At 37.7% G+C, this 25,079-nt stretch overlaps 1 protein-coding gene and 1 long non-coding RNA gene across 2 annotated transcripts; one reads left to right on the top strand and one right to left on the bottom strand.

Moving 5' to 3' along the window:
• Window positions 1–265: 265 nt before the first annotated feature.
• LOC121257458 (phototropin-2-like) lies at window positions 266–24,633 on the bottom strand. The gene is given in 25 exon segments (XM_041158459.1): window positions 266–277; window positions 446–564; window positions 751–891; window positions 2,115–2,185; window positions 2,188–2,226; window positions 2,881–2,932; window positions 3,476–3,598; window positions 4,151–4,257; window positions 11,110–11,159; window positions 11,606–11,709; window positions 12,659–12,739; window positions 13,833–13,917; window positions 15,127–15,203; window positions 16,552–16,641; window positions 17,182–17,241; window positions 18,492–18,596; window positions 18,713–18,762; window positions 18,963–19,069; window positions 19,822–19,892; window positions 20,392–20,608; window positions 20,805–21,090; window positions 21,166–21,257; window positions 22,191–22,373; window positions 23,475–24,131; window positions 24,325–24,633. Coding segments are annotated over 23 exon segments (2,925 nt in total). The 5' UTR covers window positions 24,092–24,131; window positions 24,325–24,633; the 3' UTR covers window positions 266–277; window positions 446–447.
• LOC121257460 lies at window positions 4,658–10,485 on the top strand. The gene is made up of 2 exons (XR_005939217.1): window positions 4,658–4,781; window positions 10,333–10,485. It is a non-coding gene; the product is annotated as an uncharacterized LOC121257460 (long non-coding RNA).
• Window positions 24,634–25,079: the final 446 nt, after the last annotated feature.

Genomic DNA, 25,079 nt, shown 5'->3' with positions numbered 1-25,079 from the left:
CAAATTAGTGTATTTTTAACTTAGAAGGAAATGTATCTCGACAGAATTGGAAACTGACCAACATGTACTTTATTTAGTACATATAGTAACAGCTCTAATAATACCGAATCTCTACACCACTTTCTCCCTGCATACATACCGTTGATACAGCCAAGCCCAACCAAGATAAAGCATGCTACAGGATCCTTCCTGATGACTGTTTTTCTTGCATTTTTCAAAGTTGAGGTGGCCCGTCTACCAACATCACGAGATTCAATTTCTGCAACACAATAACTGCCTGCACTGTCGATACAAAAAATGTGTAAAACCTAAAGAAGAATCATCAGCACTATTCACTCTTACATTTCACACATACGGTGTACGGATATTTTTTATTGTGTGAGTGATTTTCATAAGGTGTAGGGTAGTGAATAGTGACTGATGTTAATAATCAATTAATGAGAACCTTCAAAAAATCTCCATATCTGTAGACTGAACAAGCACTCCATCATCTTCCCACCGCACTTCCTTGGCATTTGGATATTTTCCGATGCATTGAAGAGGCATATCCAATGGCGGTGGACTCTGCATGCAATCAAGCTGATAATCAAGACGAGAGAGTGCATGGGTAAACAGTATTTTTAGCCTGTATCAAGTCCTCTGAAAGATTCATTTCTTCTAGTTCTCAGCAGGTTTTCAAGTCGTTTATCATTATTTCTAGGAACCAGTATGAAGGATTCATCTATTACTTAAAACTGTTGCGTATACTACCATGCAGCGGATTAGAGGCCAATTAATTCCATGGAAAAAAGGATGTGCTTTGATTTCATTTGCACCAGTACTTGATCCTAAACGGCTGGTAGGGTCTCTTTGCAACAATGCGTAAATCAACTGTCTGGCTGTAAGACTTACCTGCAGCGTTAGGAAATAAGGTTAGCTGCTGCATAATCAGCAGAGAAGCTCCAAGAAAAATGATTGAACAATGCATGCCTAATATGATAAATCCAATATTTAAAGAAGCTAATTGCTGGTCGTCCCGGGATGCATTTTAATACATAACTATTATCACATTAAAAGATAAGATAGACTATCTTTGGCGATCTAGAATGTGGATCCCAGAAATCATAAACATACTGATCTTGTGACTTACAAGCAATAAGTTTATCATAGATAACAACAGTCCATTCCTTATAACATGGCATATCCATGGTTCTTCAAGATGCTATTCTTCCTTAAAATAATAATAAAAAATGGACCATTTGCATTATTAACTTCACAGTTTTGATGAAGAGCAGTCTCCTTTAGCAGTGCAATATATTTATTTTCCACAAATGATGTCCACTTAGTAAATGGAGCCTTAATTAAATCATGACTTTCCAGATATGAACATTTCTTTAGCAATAACTTATCTGAGGGATATCGATTGAAGTAAACTCTAGGCTTTCAACTAACTGTATGTACATTTTGAAACTTTCTAGAACTTCTAACCAACATTTCATTAGCCAGCCAAAGTCAGAGATCGGGGAGTTTGAGATGCAAGACTAATAGCATTAGCAACAGCAAAGTCCAGAGCAATTAGCAGTACCTGCAGCTGCAAAGATCTTGGCTCTTCCCTGATAATATTTACAGTCATTTAAACATTGGTTTTGTTTTTCTGTTGCACTAAGTTTGTGCAGAGCGTAAAATGTCATTTTTTTGTTGTTGTGCTTTCTGGGCTGGTCAGTTTTGGCTCGTGATGATGGTTCACTTACCTTTTTTTGTCTCTTTTTAAGCAATAACCTAAATGCTGAAAAAGGGCTTGGACCCAAATGTCAGCTTACAACCTTGTGTTAATTTTTTATATATTAAAACTCTCACGACTTTAGAGAGTGTTTCCACTTCTTTGACAGTAGCAGTTTTGGGCTAAACCCAGGTTATCTGGAATCTTTTTTGTTGCAAAATACCACGTATTGCTCTTCACTATAAGCAGAAGTTAGGGTCAAGTTTTAAGTAAAAGTATAGTTGACTAGCATTAATTCCACTCTATTGTTAAATGTTGTCTCTACACAGACATCATCAACCAAAACCTCCAGCAGGATAGTAGAACAAAAATTTCCCTACACATACACATGCTCATAAAAAATTTCTGAACTCACAGGAATGCTGCTTGGAAAGGTCAGAACTTTGTGCAAGATGTTGGTAAATGTTTTCTGCCTATTCTTCCCCGAAAAGGTGTACGACCATAGAGCATCTCATACAAGAAGATACCTGGATATTAAACATGAATCACTTCAGGGCAACAATGACAAAAGAACGTGCAAAATTATTATGCATTGTACAGAAAACACATTAGTAAAATAAACAGAGAAAGAAGTAAATAAAACTTCAAAAGGCTAGCTTCAGAGTGTGGCAGTTCTAAAATGCCTTGATTCTTTCAAATTTAATCAGGAATCTTATCATGCATACACCTAGTGAGCCAAAGCATACTAAAAAAATGAGCCTTTCATGCCTTAAATCATGAAATACTTGACTATTCATGGTAATGTTGATGCAATTGGATGCGATGAGGAGTTGATGATTTTTCTTTGCTTTGCTATATAAATATGCTCAAGGTTGTCCAACTTAACATTTTGCAATTTTTTTTTTCCCGAATTGTTACTATATTTTATATACTTATAATCTACAATAAAAGCATTTAAAAATTAATGCCCTGTGCCTGGAGGCTTATGCCTTCAATGCCCAGTGCAGTGCTATAACCTTTGTAGATACAGAATTGCATATCCTTTATAATCAAGTTAACAGTTCCGAAAGACAATTTTCACGCTATTACAACAAGAAGAGCAAACAAGCTAATAATGTAAACAGTAATAATAACTGACAGAACGCATCGGAGTTGTATATCATGATTGAGCATGTGCTTACCAAGAGCCCACCAATCAATGGCGCTACTATGTCCAGAACCTGTAATAATTTCCTGAAATCAAGTATTCATGAGAACTTTGAAAAGAAATTAGTGGATAAAATATTATTACTCTCGTTATAATTCTCATAGCCAATAATCTTTGTAGTTTTTAAGACCACTTCCTGCTAAATATGATCAGGATTATGGAACAGCTCGCATGTTCTGAAACAGAAACATATTTCTTACAAATTATGAAAAGCCCATGCAAGAAATTCTTATCCGGGACATCAAAGCTGAGTTCCATATAGGACTAGATCCAGAACCTAGTATAGGGAAGCAACGTCCTTAGCAATTGGGTGCATGCAAAAGGGCATGAAACAGAAAAGGACTTGCAGGACATACGGGTTCACCTAACAATTATTATCTTTCCATGGATGCCTGGAAAATAGACATTTAAGACATTCAAAACATTCCATAAAAGATGGTTTGAAGAATTTCCCGAGAATTCTAGAATCTGACAGAAACCAAAACAATGGTTTTGTCTCATGTGATAAATTATGGACTCGAGTGGCATGAAGCACATGGACATTTAGAGCGATTGAAGATTCACCATACAGGAGCAATATATTCTTCAGTTCCAACAAATGAGTTTGACTGGGTAACTGGCTCTGCAACAAATGTTGGCGGTGGTTGACTCCTAGATCGCCTCCTATTACCAGGTAGTGGGTGTGTGATGATCTGCAGTACACAGTAGCATGTATGAGCAGTCAGTAGCATTCAAAAATTATTCTGAATGGATAAGAAAAGATCCAAAGAGAATTTTCAACAGTATTTGGGAGCAGATAATTGATGGAGTATAAAGCTTATTCATATGGTGACGGCATAATGATGATGAGGAGATAGAACCAAGAAAGAGAAGCAAAAAACTTCTACTACAGTGGAATTGAACCACAGACGTCCACCATTTCATGAAAAGAAAGATATACAATTTAGAAGAGTGAGCAACAGGATTATTCTGGCTTCAATCACACAGCCTGTCAAAGACACAATAGATTTTCCATGCATGATCCACCAGTAAGAAAAAGAGCAGTGAATTGCTTTCCTGTGAACAGTTTGCACTTTAAATAGATACTTTTACTTTTATCACTATTTTAACATTTATTTCTACATTGTCAACTTAAGGTGGCCTTGTAATGAAGACAAGTACACCATAGTAGGAAACAAAAGAAGCTCATCTACGAGTCTGCAAAATGTAAAGTGGAAAATATTCTGACAGAAAATATAACATACTTGGGGTTTACTCGAGGTCATAAATGATAGATCAAAGTCAGTTAGTACAACATGTCCATCCTTTTGTAGCAAGATATTTTCAGGCTTCAGGTCACGATAAACTACTCCTGTGCAAAGGCATGGGAAAAAATTAACAAGTGCAATGCTGAAATTTCTTCCTCTTCATTGATGTGGATTGAAATCATCCAGTCAAGCTTGTTACACTTACCAGCATCAATTGATATGCTAGATAATTAGGCTACTCTACTATAGCTGTATCATAAGCAGGAACTCAGTTTCTAAAGGATTCTGATGGACCAATGCTTAATAGTAGAGATTCTTAATTATGTAGCCAAAGATAAGCACTACTTTTAGATGGTAACATTGTGTACTACCCTTCAAACTAAATATTATATGAAAATCAGTTAACTGTTAGGTAACATGTGCTATTAGTTTGGTTACATTCCTATATATCTATGTATTTTATTTTTTTTTATTTTTTATTTTTTTTATAATTACATTCCTATATTTTTTAATAACCAAACATCTTGTGCATAAAGAATTCACCAGTTAATATCTATTAAAATACTTCTTCCGTCCTATATTTTTTTAATAAGTAAAACAAAAAAAACTTCATTGAAAAGTACAAAAGGTGCATCCAAGTTTTTTTTTTTTTTTTTTATAAGTAATCAAAGATATATTAATAAAGATAGGCAAAGCCCAAGTACACAAGATGGTATACAAGAGATAAGACCTATCTAGGTCGAAGTAAGGGAAACTAGAAAGTCATGAAAAGTCAGGCCATTAAAATCTAAAGCAATGGCCCATAGAAATAAAGTACGGAAAAAAAACATTCTAAGTTCCTCTGAGGACCGCTCTTTGTTTTCGAAAGTCCGATCGTTGGACTCTTGCCATACACATCACATAATACAGATCGGGATCATATTCAACACCGCCTTGATTTGTTGAACTCCTCTCAAAAGTGTCCAGCTGGCCAATAGATCTACCACCGTTGCAGGCATAACAATGCCTAACTCTAACCAACTAAATACTTCAAACCCAAGGCTCTAGTAGTCTCGCAATGTAGCAAAAGGTGATCCACTATTTTGCCAGATCTCTTGCACATGCAACACCAGTCTAGAATGACTAAACGGCACTTCCTCATATTGTCGGTAGTCAGAATCTTCCCCAACGCTGTTGTCCAAGTAAAGAAAATCGCTTTCGAAGGTGCTTTATTTCTCCAGATTCTCCTCCATGGGAACGGGGTATTGGCAACTTGGGAAAGGGACTTATAAAAAGGATCAAACTGAGAAAATGCCCTTACCCGTAGGAGTCCACCACAGCCTATTGACTTGCTGTCCATTCGGCTTCACAGAATAAAGAAAGCTGAAAAACGCCTCAAAGGTGTCCACTTCCCAGTCTTGCACCTCTCTACTAAATGTGACGTTCCACTATACTTGGTCCCCTGTTAGAAGCATAAAGTCCTCTATTGAAGCTTCCTGGTTGCATGCCAACTCAAAAATAGCTGAAAATGTATCCTTTAGGACCTCGTTCCCACACCATATGTCCTTCCAAAACTTAATGCAAGAACCCCTCCCCAATACCAATTTAAAAAGGCTACTAAAATCCCCCCACCCTTTCCTGATGTGTTTCCAAACTCCCACACCTCTAGCCCCGTACACCTCTTCAACACACCATCCCCCCCACATGCTTCCATATTTACAGTCAATCACCAGCTTCCATTAGGCTTTTGTCTCGTTATTATACCTCCATAACCACTTCCCAAGCAGGATCCAATTGAAAGTTCTTAGATTTTTTATATCCAAACCACCAGACAGAGTGGTGTACACACCTTATCCCAGCTGACCAGGTAAAATTTGAATTCATCCCTAGCCCACCCCATAAGAAATCACAATACAATTTATCAATCCAAGCCGCTACCCTGGTAGGCAGCTGAAACAAAGATAGAAAGTATTTAGGTAAGTTAGAAAGGGTACTCTTGATAAGAGTCAAACAACCACCTTTCGACAAGTACAATATTTTTGACCCTGCCAATTTCCTTCCTAACCCATATGGATGAGGCCCTTGCTGCAACCCCCAACGGCAATCCTAGATAGGTAATAGGAAGAGAGGCTACCTTACACCCAAGAATACTAGCTAGCTGCCTAGTATTACTCACGTTTCCCACTGGCACTAACTCTGACTTGTCAAAATTCACTTTCCTGACGCTGCTTCAAAGCATAGTAACAAAGCCTTCAAAGCCCTCAACTGGTTTTGATCTGCCTCACAGAATATGAGTGTATTATCTGCAAAAAGTAAATGAGACAAAGTAATAATACCCCTATTGGGATCAACAATCGGAAATCCAGTCACAAACTCGGTCGTAACCGCGGCCGATGTCATCCTACTCAAAGCCTCCATAATAATAACAAAGAGAAGTGGGGACAAAAGATCTCCTTGCCTTAGACCTCGAGAGCTACTGAAGAAGCCGATAGGACAACCATTAATCAATACTGAGTATCTGGCTGTGGAAATGCACCAACTAATCCAATTACGCCACATAGGCCCAAAGCCACATCTCCCCAACAAATACAGGAGGAAATCCCAATTGACATGGTCATATGCATTTTCTATATCTAACTTACAAATAATACTTGTAGAGCCAGTCTTTAATCTGCTATCCAGGCCCTTGTTCGCTATAAGGACTGAATCCAAAATTTGTCGCCCCTTAACAAATACATTTTGTGGTTTCGAAATAATCTTGCCCAAAACCGCCCCCAGTCTAATAGCAAAGTCTTTGGATATAATTTTATACACCCCATTCACAAGGCTAATGGGTCGAAAATCCTTAATCTCCACCGCTCCCGTCTTCTTTGGAATCAACGCGATAAAAGTAGCATTTAGGCTTTTCTCAAACTTTCCAACCAAGAATACTTCTTGAAACACATTCATAATGTCCGCTTTCACCACCTCCCAGCAAGATTGGAAGAAATCCATTTAGAAACCATCTGGGTCTGGAGCTTTGTCTTTACTCATACGTTTGACTACATCATACACTTCCTCCTCAAAAGGCATCTCCAACCAAGAGGCTTCCTGAGGCGCAATAGTGTCAAAAACAAGACCATCCAGCTTTGGCCTCCATACCACACGCTCTGTTAACAGTTGATCATAGGAGTCCACCACATGGTCACGAATCACAGGGGCCTCCTTACATTCCATACCATTAATATTCAACATATCAATGGTATTAATTCTTCTATGAGAGTTAGCAACTCTATGGAAGAACTTAGTACTCCGGTCCTTTCTTTCAGCCACAAAGCTCTCGACTTCTGGTGCCAAGAAATTTCCTCAAGGGATAGTGTTCTTTCTAATTCAACGACCAATTCTGACTTGCGCAATATCTCATCCGGTGAAAGGGCTCTAGCCTCCAATAACTATTCAAATTGTTGTAACTCCTCCACCATGGATTTTTTTCGCTCCCCAATATCTCCAAAGGATTGTGAATTCCAAAGCTTAAGGTCAGTTTTCAAAGCTTTTAGCTTACAAGCTAGGATGTATGAGGGATTACCATGGAACTGATAAGAAGACCACCATTGCCTAACCCTATCCACAAAGCCTTCACTTTTCAATCACAAGTTTTCAAACTTAAAGTATCGACGCCCGCTTTTTATGCCACCACAATCCAACAGTATAGGAAAATGGTCCGAGCAAAGACATGGCAGCCTCTTTTGGAACACTTCCAGATAGTGCACCTCCCATTCCAGTGAAATTAGGAATCTGTCTAGCCAGGACCATGTCTGATTATTCGACCAAGTGAAGGAACCCCCTAGTACAGAAATATCCAGCAAGTTTAAATCAAAGATACAATCTGAGAACTCTGTCATTGCTGGGTGTATAGCCTACGCTCTCCCGATCGTTCACTAGGAAATCTGATTACGTTAAAATCCCCTCCTATACACCAAGGAAACTCCCACTAGCTATGTAACCCAACGAGTTCCTCCCATAAGAAACGTCTGTCGTTGTCTACAATTGGACCGTATAAACCTGCAAAAGCCCATACAAAGTTATCTGCCACACTCTTAAAAGAGCATGCCACTATATACTCCCCACAAACTCCTCCATTTTCTCAACAACTCTTTTATCCCACATCACAATGATTCCACCCAAAGCCCCATTCGAAGCTAGATAAACCCAATCCGCATAAGCGCAACTCCAAATGCTTCGAATTAAACTTCGAGATACACTTTCAATTTAGTTTCTTGCAAACATACTATATCCACCCTCCATTCTCGCAACAAGTTTTTTATGCGAAGCTGCTTATTCGCCTCATTTAACCCGCGGACATTCCAAGACACAATTTTCGGCTTCATAAAGGATAAGCATGCCCCTTTCCTTTGGATCTTTCACGGCTTGAGCTTCCTTCATAATTGAAAGACCAAGTTAGGTGTTTGAGCTCCCGCTGTTTTTTTCGACCCTGATTTCTTAGACTGTGTATGACTCGCTTCAATTGCAGTAAGTAGAGCCATAAACTGCTCTTCATAGCCCCACATTCCATGCCTATCCAGCGATGCAAATCCTTCACCTTTTGAAACACCCAATCCGAAACATTCGGCTCATATGGTAGCACATGGTTTAACGGTATCGGTTCCCCATCACTAGAAGCCCACTGCAGATTAGGAGTCGCCCTTTCTTCCTCCCCAAATAAATTCCTGCCCTCCATGCAACCACTGCATTACTAATGGGAGATTGAGTCTCAGGGACCATCATTACCTCACTTTGAGAAAGCCCATCATCAATTGCCTCTGCCCCTGCCCCCTCAGTCCTTGGATGAGCTTCAAAATTGAGACTTCCTGCGACTATACTATCTAGATGATCCTTGGGATGGCCATGGGCCTCCGTTTGGGGAGGAGACTCTCCCACCATGCAAATCGGCACCCTCTGGTTGGCTGAAGCCACAACAGTGCCGCACAGTGGAGGAGACTCCTCCACTATCGGCAGTTTCTGGCTTACTATAAGCCCCCCATCGCAAGCGTCTCTTCACAGGAAGAGACCATACAGCTCCGAGCCTCTGCTACCGACGAAGGCATCATCATCGTTTTTGCGGCCATCGCTTTACCGGCAGTAGTTGGGGGGCCCTGAAATAGATCACGAGACCTATCGCGCGCTTCCGCGAGACCTCCTCCTCCACTATCGGCAATTTCTAGCTTACCGGCAACCATCGGAGGTGTCGCCGCCTTCGCGGGGGCCACCTGGCTCTTCGCTGGCGACGGTGGCTGAGGCCCACTCGTCGACGGGCCTAGGGCGGACGATACATGTCTCCGCCAAACAGGCCTCCTCTGTTTCGGTTGAAACTGAGGCCCTAAGGCCTGCACATTAGTTTTGGGCCCATTCAGCTGGCCTAGAGGCCCTACTGTAGCCCTTTTCCCCAGGCCCGCGCCCACTCCCACCTCTACCTCTCTTTCAACGCACCGTTTTATGTCATTTAAGTTTGCCTTCAAATCGTTTAATTGTTTATGCATCTCCATCATTACCCGTAGAAGGCTTTCCTTATTAAGACCGATAATATCTCTGTCAGCCCCCTCCAAACTCTAACCCACTACCTCAACTGAGGCCACGCCATCTCCAGACTGCAGCGGCGCCTCTCCTCTCTGTCTGACAAGTTGATGGGATGGGTCCGAAACCCTTGAATATTTTTTTACAGCATCCAAATACGATGTCGGGGGATGAGCTTCCGACGTCATAACCACCGTAGGGCCAACTGCGAAGCTGATCTCCCTCAACACCTCCACCAATTTTCTCCACCCCCTCCCATCCCTCCCTTCAGGAATGAGGATACTATTTCTCCTCCCCCCCATTCTAAACTCCACCAACGACATGAATGCCCCCTGAGAGTTAACACACCTTTGGGCTATGAGGTCCTTGTCCCCATCTCTGTGAGCTGAATAAAACTCCTTCCTTCCCACCTTCAAGCAGTCTTCCAGAGCTTTGGTGAACCATCGTGCCGTGGCTAAGTCCAGATGAAGACTTCTCACCAACTTCCACCCCCTCTCTGTGATAGTCACCCATCGCCCTTCTCTAGCAACCTCAAAAATCTTACGATCGATAGCAACAGCATATGGCATACTTGAATGTGAACTCAGACTTGCAATGAATCACTCACTCAACCTCCCATGAACAGCATCACTAGCCAGAAACGAGAAAAGGTGCACCCAAGTACACAAGGTATATAAGAGAGTCACCTATCATTACATTTAAATCAAGAAAAGTTAGCCCATTGAAGTCTATAGAGGGTGTCCAAAGGAAGAAAGTATTGAAAGATATAATTTTGAATTCCTGGAACGTCTGTCCACGATAGAAGATCATATCGTGGCCCTAGAATTTCTTAGCCAGAGGTAGACAAATCCCAGACTCCATTCTTATAGCTAACGACAGCTAGGATGGTAGGCATGTATCCGCAGAGCTAGAGGTGCTATACAAAGCAGATCGAGAAAGCCTATCATACTGTCAATTGAGATTTTCTTTTATACTTGTTGAGGATATAAGGGTTTGGAAAAAAATGGTGATCTTGGATAGTGGATTGTATTTCTATGGTGCACCATTCTGTTTTGGTAAATGGAACTCTTTCCGGTTTCTTCAGTAGCTTTGTGTGTGCATTTGGCCTGAAGAGAGGAATGCCAATTGTGGTTTGAGCATAATTTTTTTTATAAGTAAAAAATAAAAAAATAACATACAAATGAAAATAATCGTTAGTTTTTTCATGTTTCTCCCTCTCGCTAACAGTAACCTGTTATTTTCCCTACATTTGGACCCTGGAAATGATTCAGTTCTTATATCTCAACAATGATTTCCACTGTCCTAGACAACACTTGCATATAAAATTTCCCGGTGGTCTCATCTGATTCATTATATAAACGAAAGGGAAAGGGGAAAAAACTTGAGTAATACAGTGAGGACATGAGATTCTCATGTTTTCAAAATACCTAAACAGTGGAGGTACTCCAACCCAATGACGACCTCTGCCGCATAGAACCTAGAGATTAACAAAAGTTAGCACCAAAAGAGTAATGTTACATCGCATACTCCCCCCCCACTTTCATCCCACTGTATAAAATGTGGCACTTTTATCATCCTTGGATCATCCTTTATTTTCTTTAAAGAAAAATGCGAAGGTTGATAAGCAATGCCACCTCATCATAGTGGGATGAAAGTGGGATGGGAGCATGGCACACAGAGTTTTCCAACAATTAACAACCCAGTTTTAGAGACATTTTTCAAGGGATACATGAAGTCATAACATTTATAGTTGCAGCAACCATATGCGACAGTTTATATCAACTTTGATGGTAGCAAAATTCCAGTAGAATCAAGAGTTTTGACTGGCTAAAATATGTTTTCATTACTATGAATTTCTAATAAAGATCATGCATCAAGTTTCTTTTGCACTCAAATATGTACAAGAGCACAAACCAAGAGTACCTCGCAGATTCCTCTTTAAAAAATTTCATTGGTTGCTTGTCAAGCAAAGCAAACAATTCTCCACCAGGGCAAAAGTCTGTTACCAAACAAACGTGTGTAGATGTCTGAGGAGATAGAAAGAGATCAGTATACTCAAAATGTATTACAAATTCAGTATACGAACCAAAAAGGAAACTACCAATACTGGTATCAATGAAGTATGTAAGATCACAAAATTAAGGGGTGCCCACAATAGTTTAACAGGAAAAAGAAGCAACCCCCCTCTTCCTAAATACATCTTTACAAGTCAATCTTTTGGATATTGTTTTTCTCTTATGTAACTCAAATGCTTCTACAAGGGTTCCTATATTCATGGATACTCCCAATATGTATTCAATACTCTACTAAAACAATACAAATTTTGAAAATGAACTTTTTGAATATGGAAACGCAAATAAAACTTCAATTTTTAGGGTATATATTGGGATCATGTAAACTACAATACAACCTCTTCAACTTTTTTTTTATTTTTTATTTTTTATTTTTTTTATGTCGGGGAACCACTCCAAGGCAGGGCCCTTCAAACCCACCCCTGCAGAGTAAACCCCAGTCCCGTGTACCACATTCTCGGAAGTTCCCTACACGGAACTGGTTAAATCACTGGCTTTTTACCAGGGGGTGTGGCCCCAAAGGATTGTTTGCACCCATGAGGTGTTGAACCTTGGACCTTAAAGAGAGTGATACCCCAAGACGAAGGCCTTCACCACTTGGGCCAACCCCTTGGGGTTACCTCTTCAACTTCATAAAAGGAAAACTAGTGCAAGTTAATTTTCAGGACAGGTTTAAAACAGAAAAGAAAAATTGACAATTGTTTAAATTATGATGCCTGCATGATTACATCAGTCGTGTTAGAGTTAGTGTATGTAAGCTTGAAAGCCATAAAGTCTGATTGAATCTTTATGGTATTCCAGTTACAGCTCACAGACTCCAATTCTGAAGATAATACACACGTCTATGTTATTGAGCAAATAGATTTTAAGTAAGGAAAAAATATGGTTACAAAAACGAGAATACCTGAAATGAAGCATAGAGTGTGGGAAGAAAAGGATGATCGAGTAGTGAAATGATTTCCCTCTCAATGCATGCTCGGTGAACCTGTACAATACCAATGATAATAGTAGAGGTTTAGAACATACAAGTGAAATGAATTCAAAATTCTGCAGAAACTAAAAAGAGTGCATATATAAGCATGTAGATGGGTGTGAGTGCCATGCGTGCATAAACCAAGTAACAAAAATCCTATGTAAACATCACTGATGATATGTGGATGCATTTCTAACAATTATACTTCTTGATTATGATTTATAGAAAGTATAAAAAAACAGATGGATTAGTCTGTGTGAAAACAGCAGAGTATTGTATAAACAATTAATAAGTTGGGTGGGGCAAGCCCTGCTACAACATGGACAAAACCATAAGTTCACAAGTAACCTACGTAAGTCAAATAACTTGGCAGATAGTGGTGCCCAATTTTAAACATGGGATACTGAAATTAGAATAAATTTTCACAATCTGAAATTGTAATACCTATTCCAATTTATAAAGAGAAACTATTATAGCTGCACTTTTTCTTTCTTTATTAGCCAACCAGTTTTAACTTTTAAGAAAAATGTGATAGGTGATAGACTGGTCTTAACTTGGCCACGTTTAACGTAATAGGGAACATCAAAACAACCTTTGTCACAAGTGAGAGTGAATAGTCAAAGATAATAGCTTCACTAAGCATTAAACATTTCCAAACATGTACATACTTTTCCCGAGCTTTGTACCTTTTATAGAAATACATATTTCATATGGTTTTAGGAATGCACGTATGTATCTTTGCATTATGAGGAAATAATGACAGTAAGAAAATGCCACAGATTCTAAGCAATTCAGTCATGGAGTGTATCAATATTAGAACAGAAACAGAAACCAAATAGTCTCCAGACTCGATAGGAGTCAGCTTTAATTGACACCCAAGAAAAATTGTCAGAAACTTTCTTTGTATAGAGCAAATGCTTGCATTCAACACATTTCAGAATCAACAATATAGCGAAAGGAAAAAAGCTTGTGTTAATTCCAGGTAGCATACATCAATTAGACAGGAAAATTGCAGTCAGATCATTTATTACATCGATTTTGAACAGAAAGGAAGTTGTCTAGGCATCTTTAATAGTCAAACCATGGTTTTCTTCTATATTCAAACCTTGTTACGGTTCAGCATGACCGACTTTTCCATTGCCTTCATAGCATACAGTTCACCTGTACCCTGCAGCTCCACCAAATGGACACTGCAACAAATACCCGAGTAATTTAATCAATTACACAGCAGTCTCAAAAACATGAGTGAATCACCATGTGCAATAAAGGGAGTAACAATTCAATTTTCCTTCAAGCTAAATAAATCAGTATAAATTAAACAATGTGGGAAGTCATTGGATTGGTGAGTGTTGGAAAAGATACGTGCCAAGGTTACAGTTGAGCGACACTGTCCTTCAAGTTGAGCATATTGCCTGGGCTAGATTCATCTGCTGTCCATAAAATGAATCCTCTCCTTTTCATATAAAAAAACCAATTTTTCTGTTAAACATGGATTCTGAAAAGCTTCCAAGATTTATGGGGTCCAAATTCCTTTTCATTTTTCCTTGTTCTGATCAATTACATCCTCATGGTCTTACCAATTTATCCTATAACTTTTAGGTCTCTAAGGTAGTGCAGTTTCATGCCATTGGACTACTTTTGCATCTCTAAAATATCTTACAGACTTATTTATCTCATAATCCAATGAAATAAGTTAAGAGTTTGTCGTGCACTTATTCCTATACCCTTCCAGTCCTCCTAAATACCTTTTTTTTTTTTTGGGTATTTATCCACCTCTATACCTTAATGCAAGAAGAATATGAAATTTACATCTGAAACATTCATATGCTTTATTTTATTAATTTTTTATGTTTAATGGGTAAAAGGTCCCCACTAAATGTTGTCCTTAATCCATTCGTTTTGGTCGATGAGATTACATGATCGGTAGATGCAGCATTAAAACCTCATAGGGATTCTTGGGAATGCAAGTGCGATCGATAGTAGATTAGACAAAGTATACATGATACACGCATTGAAGTACAGGATCAAAATATTCCAAAGGTCTGAAGTAACCACAGAGGGAAGATGGCAGGAGTGACTCGGACCAGACGGGAATAAAATGCCCTAAGTTTAGATAATTATAAGATTTATTTCAGAAACCTATCTTTATAGAAGTTGAAAAAGGAGGGAGACCATCCTTCCTTTGTTCCCAGCAAATATATGATATGCACACTAAAATGCAAAACGAAGAGCATTTTGTCATTAATAGGGATAAATAAAATATTATAATATACGCATCCATGCAAACAGAAAATTAGACATGCATTATTTTGTAGTTTGGAAGTCAGACAAAATTATGTCACAAGTTTTCAGAACAAATACAATCCATTTCAATCCCATCTGGAATACAAGCACTGTACCTGCCAGTATCTCCAAAACCCAATTGTCTTATGGGGTTAAAATTATGTAGCCCTATTTTCTCCCCGCGTGCAGTGATCTGATTACAAAGGGATAAAAGGAAGAAATAATGAGATAATAGTAAAGATAACAGCTGCTAGGTTCCAAAGCATACATAACTCACAAACAACATTAACGGATTTCAAAGAATCTCAGTTTGTAATAGCAAATCTTCAAGGCCAATGGTGCAGAATCAACAATACATAACACATGTGATACTTGTAAAAAACCATCAATAATATTTAGTAGAATGTTAGTAAATTACATTTTTGTACCAAAAGCTAAAACTATTTACATGAAGAGGCTGAACTAGTGCATTGGTCCATAGCAGATTCAATACATTTAATCTAATGTTGATAAACTGTCACTTTGTCCCAAAAAATTAAACTACTAATTGTACTAGTATATGTCAAAGTAAGTCAAAGTATTGTGTGAATGGCCGAATCAAGTGGCCTTTGAGTGATCTGTATATTATATATGAACTTTACAAGAGAGCAATACATGGAAAGAAACTAATTGCTGAGTGATTCTAGCAGTCTAGCCTTATATGGAAACTATATATTCTGTCAATATGCTAACTGTACAAGCCTATGTAAATTAAGTAAAGGTGAAATGAGGAAAGAAGATTGATCATATACTGTCCATTGACAGTATATAAATCCATACCAAATTACACACCTAGTCAATGAGGAATCTTTGACTCCCACTCTCAGGAGTAGGCTCAAAATTGCATGCCTACCCCGAAATAGAAATGAGTCTCAATTTATGTGCGGCCAAACATGTGGATGGTTAAGCTAAATGGTAGGAATATAGATGAGACAATATTAAACACAGAATCTTAACCCCTAATACCATGATATATAACCACTTATTCAAATGGAGGGCCTAGCTATATATAGATCCATATTCAACTCCATAGATAACTGGGACTTTCTAGGAAATGCCAATCCACATAGCGGACATCTATAATACCTAAGCTCAAATCTAAATGTAGCCTTGAGGCATGACTTTAAGATATAGACTACTCTTTTGTGCTTTAGGTGCAAAATTCCCCTTGATAATATTTTAGATTCAATCAGGACTTGAGTCAATTACTTAGAAAGGTTAGCCACAAAGGTGAAATGACAGAAGTACTCGAAGCTTCAGAAGTTTAAAAATCCCAAAAAAAGAACCCATGCACTTGGGATTGACACCATCAAATATATATATGCCAGAAAACAATTTCTATGTAATAAAAATAATGAAAATTATATAGACTAACTTTACAGTCAACTCATTATATCCTTATCCCAACCACTTGAGGTTCAATTTACAACATCAGTTTGGTGAAAATATATGAATGGTATTTGAATGTAACACAGCACAATCTAACTTTTACAAATTTGTACCTTTTGTATTGCTATCCAAGAAGGACTGTCCTTTTTGTGCGGTCTTGGAGAGACAGGTTGAGAATGAATTGCGCACAAATCTTCTGGTCTCTGAGAAATTGAAGGGTATAAAAGTTGTATCAGCTATGAACCAACGTAATTGCTAACATATAAGCTGTCCTAAGAACTGAAAAGAAAACTTTGAGGATTTATGTCATACAAAAACATGACTTATCCAAAATTGAAAATACTTGTAAATTCTGAACTACTTTATGTTATGAAAGAATTTGTATCAGACAAATTATCCATGCCATAAGATGTCCCAGAGTTTCTAAATCAAGTCAGTGCTTATATAGGTGTGTGGGAATTGGCATGCACTTGTTTGTGTGTTTATACACACAACATTATACATGTTCACAATATTATGGTTTGAACATTTGCTACATATCTTTTATAGACATATTCTGAAGAAGTTTTATGAAGTCGGATGAGTCACGTTATTCCTTTCTGAAGTTTGGAGGTATGAATTGTAAGAATCGATGACCATGCAACTTTATATAATAGTATTCTGAAAGAAAACAACATTACAATATTTTAGAGCAACGATATATGCATCATATCAGTCCAAACATGAAAAAAAGAGTACCTTACCAAGTTGGCATCAGGAAGTTCTCTGACAGCTTCATCAACATTTTCTGCAGTGGCTTTGACCTGACAAAAGAGAAACAAACATTGAAACATGACAAAAAAAGGGGGGAAGATACCATTGATTTCAAAATATAGCTTGACCTAATGAAGATAAAAGATGAACTTGACATGGAATGAGTTGGCACTGGTATCAAATAAGTTCAAATCCCTTCACCAGTACTATTTTAAATATTCTGGCTGGCAGTTCCAATCTCCAAATTATTAATTTCGTATTTTTAATTTCGTCTTTTACTTGTTAAAAAAAAAATTAATTCCATCATATACTGTCTTTCATTCTACCAAACCTAGATAGGCAGTTTGGCACAAAGCATAATCTGGTTGATTACATCAATAAGGGATATGTAGTTGTAATTGTAAAATTGTTTGAATTTTCAGACGTGATTATCACTGCTCTAGAAAGTGATTTTTTTTTATCGGCACATAAAAAGTGAATTTTTTTTATCGGTACATAGAAAGTGAATTATGAGAACACATGCAACTCAACTCAACTCAACTAAGCTTTAATCGCAACTAATCACCATGGGATCTATGAACACTAATCGGCATGTATCTTTTTTGGGGGCAGTCTGTTCTATCCAACGTCTCTGTCAACTTTTCTCATGTTAGATTAGCCACTACTACTAGTAGTCACTGGTGTTCACATAAAAGGCTATATATATATATATATATATATATATATATATATATATATATTTGGTAAACAAAGCTTTACTAATCATAAGAATAGGCCAGAGCCCAAGTATAAGGGACATATAGAAGAGCATGATTTTCTTTAGGCTTATTTCTTTAGGCTTCAGACATTGTTTTTAATGGAACCAGTGTCCATGATTTTCCTGTTTCTCTCTAGTTCCTGACTGTAACTAGGTTTATGCATTCGTATACTTCATGTGTACTTGGGCTATGCCTTTTTACTTGTCTTAATAAAATCTTCTTATCTATCAAAAAACAATATACAAGAGCATCACCTATGCGTGCTAGTTTAGTGAAAAGGCTGTATTATTTTGGATAGCCATCCCTCATCTCTTCCTCAATAGGTGCCACAACCAATTTTTGACCGACATCTTCATTATTTATCCCATACTTCTTGGTATGTCCCCTCATTCATCTTGCAATTCTTATATTAGTTACTTTACTTCATAACTCTGTTGTTTTTAATAACCCAGCATTACCAACCATGAAAGCGTGCTACTCTTATAGAAATCCTTTACAGAGACAAAAGAAAACATAAGACGAAAAAAAAAAAACACACGCACCAACTTGGCACTCTGCTGCTCTGTTGTCTCTGAGAGGCGGTTGCGCAGGGGTTCCACATGATCGCTTCCATCTAATTGGACACCAATGAAGTATTGTAGCTCACCCTATCAAAGTTACACCAACCTCTAGTGAAAACCCGCAAAGGGAATTAAAATCCTATTTCAATGGATGTTGAATTCAATAATTGATTTCACAATTCTCCATACAAAAAATCTGTTACCTTTAGGTCACGCATAGGTTGCAGGTGAAATAAATTCCAGAATTTCTTTCCTAGAGTCATGAAATCATAAAAATTTAGCATGACAGCAATAAAAGGTTGAAAGGGAAAAAAACGTAAAACATTAAGTCTCCAAAACAAGGAAATATCATAACACCAAAACCAAAGCACTATATATATTATATGACACTTCCAACCAAATGCCATTCTTTCCCTAGATTTCAAGCAACAAGTATCAATAGAATTCACTTACCACTCTTAGTATAATTGATCAACTGAACTGTGATTTCCCTCTGTTCTCTAATGGCGTCTCTAATTTTTGAGATGGTTGCATGATCTGTTTCAGGTCCTTGAAGAAATCTGTAAAATGCAGCAGGTAAATTAGGGTAGAGCTTGCATTACCAATCAAAGGCTTTTTAGACAAGTGCAAAATAACAAAATAAAAAGCTAATAAAGATGATTCTTTTTATAAGTGAGAGATAATAAAGATGATAAGATCAAACAATATGATATGCTAATTTCTTACAAATCATATCAGACAAATTGCCATAAGATCTAATATTACTCAAAGTCCCAGCAAGTAAAATAGCATATCTGAAAATAATATAGGCAGAACTTTTATACTGAATTCCCCAAACTTTATGGTGCCAATCCAATGGGGGCAGCAATACAGTACAGGCACCAATATCAGAAATAAATCTGCCATCAGAATTCTAAGAGTCTTTATTGGATGGGGTAAAGAGGCTAAAGTGAAGTGGCCTACTTCTAATCTCAACCACATCTGAAAGCATCACATGCCAACATACTTATCCATCTCCCAGACCATATAAAATTTCACATCATCCATGCCTAGGATGTTCAACAACAGTTTCGGAATCTTAATATATGAGTGATCGCAACAGAAGAGTGAGAAATACTTTGAAGTACAATACTACAAGTTACAATCAGAGAAAAATGCTTGAGAATCAATTGTCAAGGAGGAAACGGAAAAATACTAAGATGTGTGCGAGAAAAGTGAGTCCAACTTGAAATCGCCTAAAACGGGAGGGAGGTCAATGGCAACCCAACAAAAATACAATGTAGCAAATATATAAAATATAGTTATTTCATACCTACAGTTTCTTCCCAAAATTTCTTCACGTGTATATTCTGTCAATTCGAGAAAGGTATCAGATGCATATATCTGCACATCAATGATTAAGATCAGTTTCAAAATACAATCCGTACCATGTGTAGATGACAAACTACTGCAAACGAGAACCATGACAGTTAGATTATGTAGAATAGAGAGTGTATGTAACTGTGTTGTGTATTGATACTACTTAAGACATAAAATATGCAGCGCCAGTCTAGTATAGATGACGGTTGTTATTTTTTATAATTTGTTTACGCATAAAGAGAACATATTAAGACTTTCATATGGTGTAGAGCTATATTTTTATGCAAAGCGGGGAATAAGACGTGCAGGATGCTGTGACGGAAGCAACTTCAAAAAAGTGAGCAGAGGTGTGCAGGAAATAACTTCAGAGAAGCATCTTACATCTATGACATGCCACATTTACATTTAAAAAACATGAGAGGATTGAATTCACTATATTTGAGAGCCTTAGATGAAAAACTACCAAAATCTGATTTTTGGAATATTTATCTTGAGCTTTTCACATAATTGACTTTCATCTTACAATAGGGTTGTCAGGAAGTCTAGGATCAGTGATCACAAAGTTCTTCTCAATGCGTTCCAGTGTGGTTGCTAGGTCAATTCCTTGGCGTATATCCTTTTCTCTTTCAGCATGGTCCCAACTGTCGGAGCGCTTTATGTCTTTAGTCATCAAAACCTCTTGTTCTATACTTTGTTTCTTTTCATGCCTCCTGGCAGAGCTCAGAGACCGCCCTTTAAAACTGTAGAATTTACACATGCAATAAGAAATTTGACCCTTCTAAGGAATTCATGGGTCCTGCTATGAATTTCATAGCCATCCTCGAAAGAATACATTTTTGCATAAGAAACACCAAGGCGCATACCATAAAAGTCCCTTAGGTAGCAATGCAGCCTCAGCCTTACCATAATGAAGCAAAGTAAATCAAAGAAACTCACCTCATTAAGGAAATGTGTCCGGATTTTCTAGATTTCTTGTCTGCTTCCTGACAAGAACTTGACTGAGACACATCGCCCCTGGAATCAGACCAACGATTTTGTCTATTAGGTGTATTCGTATTCTGAGTTTCTGCAGATTTTGGCAGAATATAATCAAGGTTGAAATTTTCCCATTCTTCATGGTAGCTGGTAGTGTCATGAATCATAGCTTGAACGTGAGATTCTGGATGTTTTACAGTTTGCACCACCTCTGTGATTGAGCCTAAGGCCTTCTCCTTCTGACGAGCTGACATGCAAGAAAATATGATGATTAAGTGAAGTCATAGTCGCATCCAATAACAAAGTGGGTACACATGCTCACCATCATAACGGATTAAAGACTTGGGTAACCCATTTGGCCGTAATGCCTTATCATTAACACCTTCAGTGTATTTGCTGACCTCCACCTGCATTCTGCAGAGCCAGCATCATTCAAAAAATTTCAGAATAAGATAAGATCATAATTCATGCCAAAAAGGAAAGCACTGCACTAAACAACTGCTATAATAATTAAAAAGGCAAAAAAAAAAAAAAAAAAGACGATTGTTAAACCCATTAAATGCAGAGAGTAATGAGGTGGGGTTTCGGCTTTCTAAAGGCCATAAATAAGATTCTTTATTATGAAATTGGAGATTCGGAACTCAATGTCAAGGAATCCTCGTTTGAAATAACCGCAAGATTCTTATAACAGTAAGGTGACACGAATGCTTATTAAACATCACGAAATTACATTGTGAGGTGATGTAGTCACCTGTAGACATCCCATGTTAGGCAGATTTGCAGGAATGAACTAACATGGGCATTTTAACCCATGACATGCCATAGACAGAACAAGAGAAGAGAAACTTCACAACTCTAGGACACCTCACGATCTTTTAACAATTTTTCAAACCATAATACATATATCCCAAGAAGTTGACGAACTTTTAAAATTGTAAATCAAACTGTAGCTTTATTGAGCCCGAGGTTTCTGAGTCCATTGGAATTTAATTCTCTGAGATCCGTACTCTTGAGGTTTGTTGGTCATAAACTTGTCTTTTTTTCCCTCTCTTTCTAGGCGAAAGCACTTTCAGCGTTCATATTTAGATTATTTTGGTTCAATACTAATGGAAAGAAAATCAGCGTTAGCGTAAGTTGGCTACTCGTGCAAAGAAAATGGGTAAAAAATGCCAAGGCCTGAGCTGAGGCCAAGAAAAGGAGCTACAACTTCATGAATGAACCTACAGAATCGCCCGTACAATTCTACGAGTAACTAGAGAACAAATATCATAAATTAGACCCCAACAAATTCTTGAAAAGAACTATAAAAAAATAAAAAAAGAAAGGAAGGAAGGAAGAAACATTTACCCAATAAATTTGATGGTTCTCCCACGGTCATCTTTGATTGGAGTGACAGTAAGAAGATTCCAGAAAGGGGTACCGTCCTTCTTGTAGTTCAAGAGCCTGCCACAGTAGCTCTTCCCGTTTTTAACTGCGTCTCGTATTTTGGCCACTTCACTCCGGTCTGTTTCCGGCCCCTGAAGAAATCGGCTGCACCCAAAATACCTCACTAAAGTCACAGTTCAAGTTCTCTCATTCTTTTCATGGGACACTACCATTTGAGATAATTTCTCTTTTTTGTTTTTCGTAATTTTGGTGCTCACTGCCCAGACTCTGCTAAACCCTGAACTCAGACAACGAATGGATAAACCCAAAAGATCAGAGAGCGATAAAGAATGCTGGTGTACACAAAATCCATATCGACGGGTCCGGCTTCGTCGACAAAGACCACCGAAGTTCCATAATCCTTCTCACTTCCCCTGCCCTTTGTCGACTTTGTTTCAGCAAGTTGCTTCCAGTTCCCACTTCCCGCCCTTTGGCCCTTTGGGTACGTAGGTGTTCATGAAGCATACCTCACCAATAATTTTAAAAAGGTTCTACTGATCTAACAGACTCAACACTAACACTTATTTTTATTTTTTATTTTTTATTTTTTTTTAATAAATATGTGATATAAGAATGATAAATAAAATAACTCAACTTTAAATAAAATGGGGACATAAAATAAGAAGAAATATTTTGTTATAAATTTTTTTAGAATTGATAAGAGTTAAAAAAAATATAAAAATAAATTAATAAATTAATGTAGCTTAATATAATATATCATATTATAAAAATATAGATTTACGCTTGTGAGATGTCTTTATAACTACAGCATTTATATATAACATTAGAATCTTGACATTCTTATGATCTTCAAGATACCTTAGCAAGTAAAATTAGATTTCAGATAAATTTAAGGTTATTAAGAATTTGAGCAATAAAATAAGAATATAAGTGATTAATATAAAGAATTTCCTAAAATAAGCTGTGTTAATATCAACGAAAATACCAAATTTAAGATGGAAAATAACACTTTTCTTATTTTTTTAATCACAAAAAATTTGTATAAAAATAAAACTTTTCAAAAGTGGATTTTGTCGCCTTTCCTTTTACAGAACATTTATCATTTTAGAAGCTGGCAACCGATCACTACCGGTCATGCCAAAGCATTTTCCAAAGTTTAATTAATATATAAACAACATGTTAATATGAGAAAAAAGGAAAGTAAAAAATATATTAAAAATAAAAAATAGAGGGACGGTGGGTTACCAGTTCCTTCCAATGACCTCCTCCGACGAATAACCGGTCATGCCAAAGAAGCCGCTGCTGGCGTACATTATGGGGCATTCTGGTTTTCTGGCATCCGACACCACAAATGTCTGCTGCAGAGTTGCCAGAGCCTCCTTCAACTCTTGCGATACTCTCGGGATGAAGCTCCCCGATGATGTTTCATATCCATAGTTCGATTCCTCCGATGTCCTTGTCGACTCCGCTCTAACATGAAGTCTCCGATCTCCATGCTCCTGCGATGACCCCGCCGTCTGGAAGTTCTTACTCCCCACTGCTCTGAAACTTCCTCCTCCCACGGGATCTGCCTTCACCACCAGACCCCACTCTGCTGTCCTTTCCAATATGCCAGCTTCAGTTCTTATTATTTTATCGCTAGAAGAATTTGAGTTTGCCGGCTTGCCGCCGACGCCCTCTCGGTCAAATGCCATCCACTTGTTCGCGTCCGTATCTCTGCTACCAACAGTACTACTAGAAGCAATGGAAGAAGAGCTTCCTAATTCACCCTGAATCTTCTCCGGCAGTTCGAAGGCCTCAATGGATTTCCACTCATCATCTCCCTCGTACACTGCAGAAGGTTTTGCTCTCGGTTTCTCCATTTTCCGATTAATCTCTCTTCAGCGAGTTATGAAGAACTGCCTGCCAAAGTACCAGAGCAATAAAATGAGCGGAGCTGCGCTAGTACTTGATCTATGGATCGACGTACTTAGAACAAAGCAGTTTTAAAACACATACTACGTACATATGTACAATATTAAACGCAAGGAACAAATCTGGAAAAAAGAGAAATGATCCGGAAATTGCTATGACAATTAACTAGAAAGAGTCTTACAAATTATCTCAAGTGTAAGATCAACATCATGTTGCAGACATATATAGAAGAGCTGCAAAATGGAAGACGAACAGGTTTCTCACTTTTTGATCAGAAGATTATGTGCTCAAACTTGGAAGCATGCATGAACTTAATATGGCATGCATGGCAGACCCATAACTGATATTCCTCGATCAATATGCTCGTGCTGATACGAGGGAATAATATTTAGCATTCATCCCCGAGTTGTCGCCTGGTTTTCATATCTTGGTTGTGATGTAGAGAGAGGAAAACATGTGGATGAAGATAACGTTCGAATAACATGCTATCACACCCTTTGTTTCTTAGACGTTCGTCTGTTGTCTGCACGTACAGATGAGTTTGAGCCATCAATTTACTTATCCAATTTTTTTCTGCGTTTGGAGGAAAAGAAAAAAGAAAAGAAAAATCCAAGTAATAATGATGCTACGTATGGGAGAATAAAAGGACACGCTTTGGCATTCGTTTGTGAGGCTACAGAACAGGAATGTGGCAGATTGAAGATAGATTTCGTTGTCTATTCTAATTAAATTTGGTGTTGTCCTTATTCAGGTGAAATAAAAATAAATAAAAAAGGACCTCAAGATTGCGATAACTTTTACGAAAATGATATTTGTAAGCCGCGCGATTTCTTTAAAATAAATAATAAACGACTCATATGATAAAATTAATTTTTTAATAATAAATTTTATTATTTTTTAAAATAATTGTATAGTATTTATTACTCAATAACTATA

Source organism: Juglans microcarpa x Juglans regia, chromosome 3S (genome assembly GCF_004785595.1).
Source record: "Juglans microcarpa x Juglans regia isolate MS1-56 chromosome 3S, Jm3101_v1.0, whole genome shotgun sequence".
Classification (NCBI taxonomy): domain Eukaryota; kingdom Viridiplantae; phylum Streptophyta; class Magnoliopsida; order Fagales; family Juglandaceae; genus Juglans; species Juglans microcarpa x Juglans regia.
Note: the sequence above shows the minus strand (reverse complement) of the source record. Positions and strands in the feature narration are given on the sequence as shown.